General features: G+C 69.6%; 1 protein-coding gene across 1 annotated transcript in view; it reads right to left on the bottom strand.

Annotated features, from left to right (window-relative positions):
* SELENBP1 (selenium binding protein 1) overlaps positions 1-1,219 on the bottom strand; it is a 6,163-nt gene that overhangs the window by 2,297 nt on the left and 2,647 nt on the right. Inside the window, exons 5-6 of the mRNA XM_012729996.1 lie at positions 837-1,215; positions 156-338 (exon numbers count right to left, since the gene is read on the bottom strand). Coding sequence (XP_012585450.1) covers positions 156-338; positions 837-1,215 — 562 coding nt within the window. The remainder of the gene's footprint in view (positions 1-155; positions 339-836; positions 1,216-1,219) is intronic.

Here is a 1,219-nt window from a genome sequence, read left to right as displayed (position 1 = left end):
CTGGCCCAGCGCTGGAGGTGAACAGTGGGGCGGTGTCAGCACCCCAAAGTGTGTCAGGGCGCTGGGCCTGGCCACCTCACCCTGAGTGCCTGTGGGAGGAGGTGAGAAGGTGCAAAGTGGGGTGCCCAGGGCTCCCGCTGCCCTGAGCCTCTCACCTGCTTCCACGTCGGCAGGATTGAAGCCGTCGATCAGGATGTTGGGGGCCGCCCACTCCGTGCTGATCATGACGTTGTGGCGAGGCTGGTACCAGAAGTCGTAGCCCATGGGCGCCGCGCCCCCGGGCTTCTCCCAGGTGCCCTTCACCTCGAAGGTCTCCCCGTCCAGCAGCACAAAACCCCCTGGGCAGGAGGAGCCGGGTGGGTCGCAGGCAGGGGCGGTGGAGTGCGTGCTCTGTGGGTGCGCCCCTGTCCCCCAGCCCTCGCCAAGAGCTCCCTGGGGCCCCCCGGGCTCCTCCCAGAATCCACGCTCCTTCTGCTGGCCAGCATTTCCCGCAGGCAGATGAGCCGTTCTAGGGACAGTTGAGCACGACCGTCCAGCGTGTTCTCCACCGCCGGTGCGTTCTGGAGGCTGGCCAGTGCCGCGTTTCCTGGGCAGGGCTGGGGGCGGCTGGGGCAGGGCTGGGGGTGCTGTGCCCCACCCGCAGACAGTGCTCTGGTGATGGCTTTCAAGGGGAGTCAGGCCTGAAGGCTGCGCCTCACGGGATTCATTGAACAGCCGAGGTTCTTGGCTGTAGGTTCCAGCGGCCTGAGACTGCGCCGCGGGTTCCGTCTGGAGGGTCACTGCGCTGCTCCCCAGCGCGGAAGCAGCCCCCCTCCGCGGCAGCTAAGGGCGGGTACCTTTGCTGTTGCCTTGGGGGTCTCCCAGGGCGCTGATCATCACCTCCCCGCTGGCCAGGCAGTGGCTGGTGTGCAGGTAGCCCAGGCCACACTTGGCATGCACTTCCTGGGGCTCGATGACCTGAGAGCAGGGGCGGGTCAGGGCCCAGCCGCGGGCCCCCAGGCCCGGCCCCCCCCAACGCGGCCGCCCCGGCCTGGCTGTGGGGAGCCCGCCCAGCCGCGGGCCCCCAGGGAGCGCCAGCGCTTCGTCCTCTCCGGCAGCCCCACCAGCCGCCTGGTCTGAAGGGGGGACGGGGCCGGGAAAAGGGGGCCCACTTCCAGGGCCCCCCTGCGAGGCAGAAAGCAGACGGGGAGCTTGGACCCGACATCTGAGCAGCCCCCAA

This window comes from Condylura cristata, unplaced genomic scaffold (genome assembly GCF_000260355.1).
Source record: "Condylura cristata isolate star-nosed mole 26May11 unplaced genomic scaffold, ConCri1.0 scaffold00026, whole genome shotgun sequence".
Lineage (NCBI taxonomy): Eukaryota > Metazoa > Chordata > Mammalia > Eulipotyphla > Talpidae > Condylura > Condylura cristata.
Note: the sequence above shows the minus strand (reverse complement) of the source record. Positions and strands in the feature narration are given on the sequence as shown.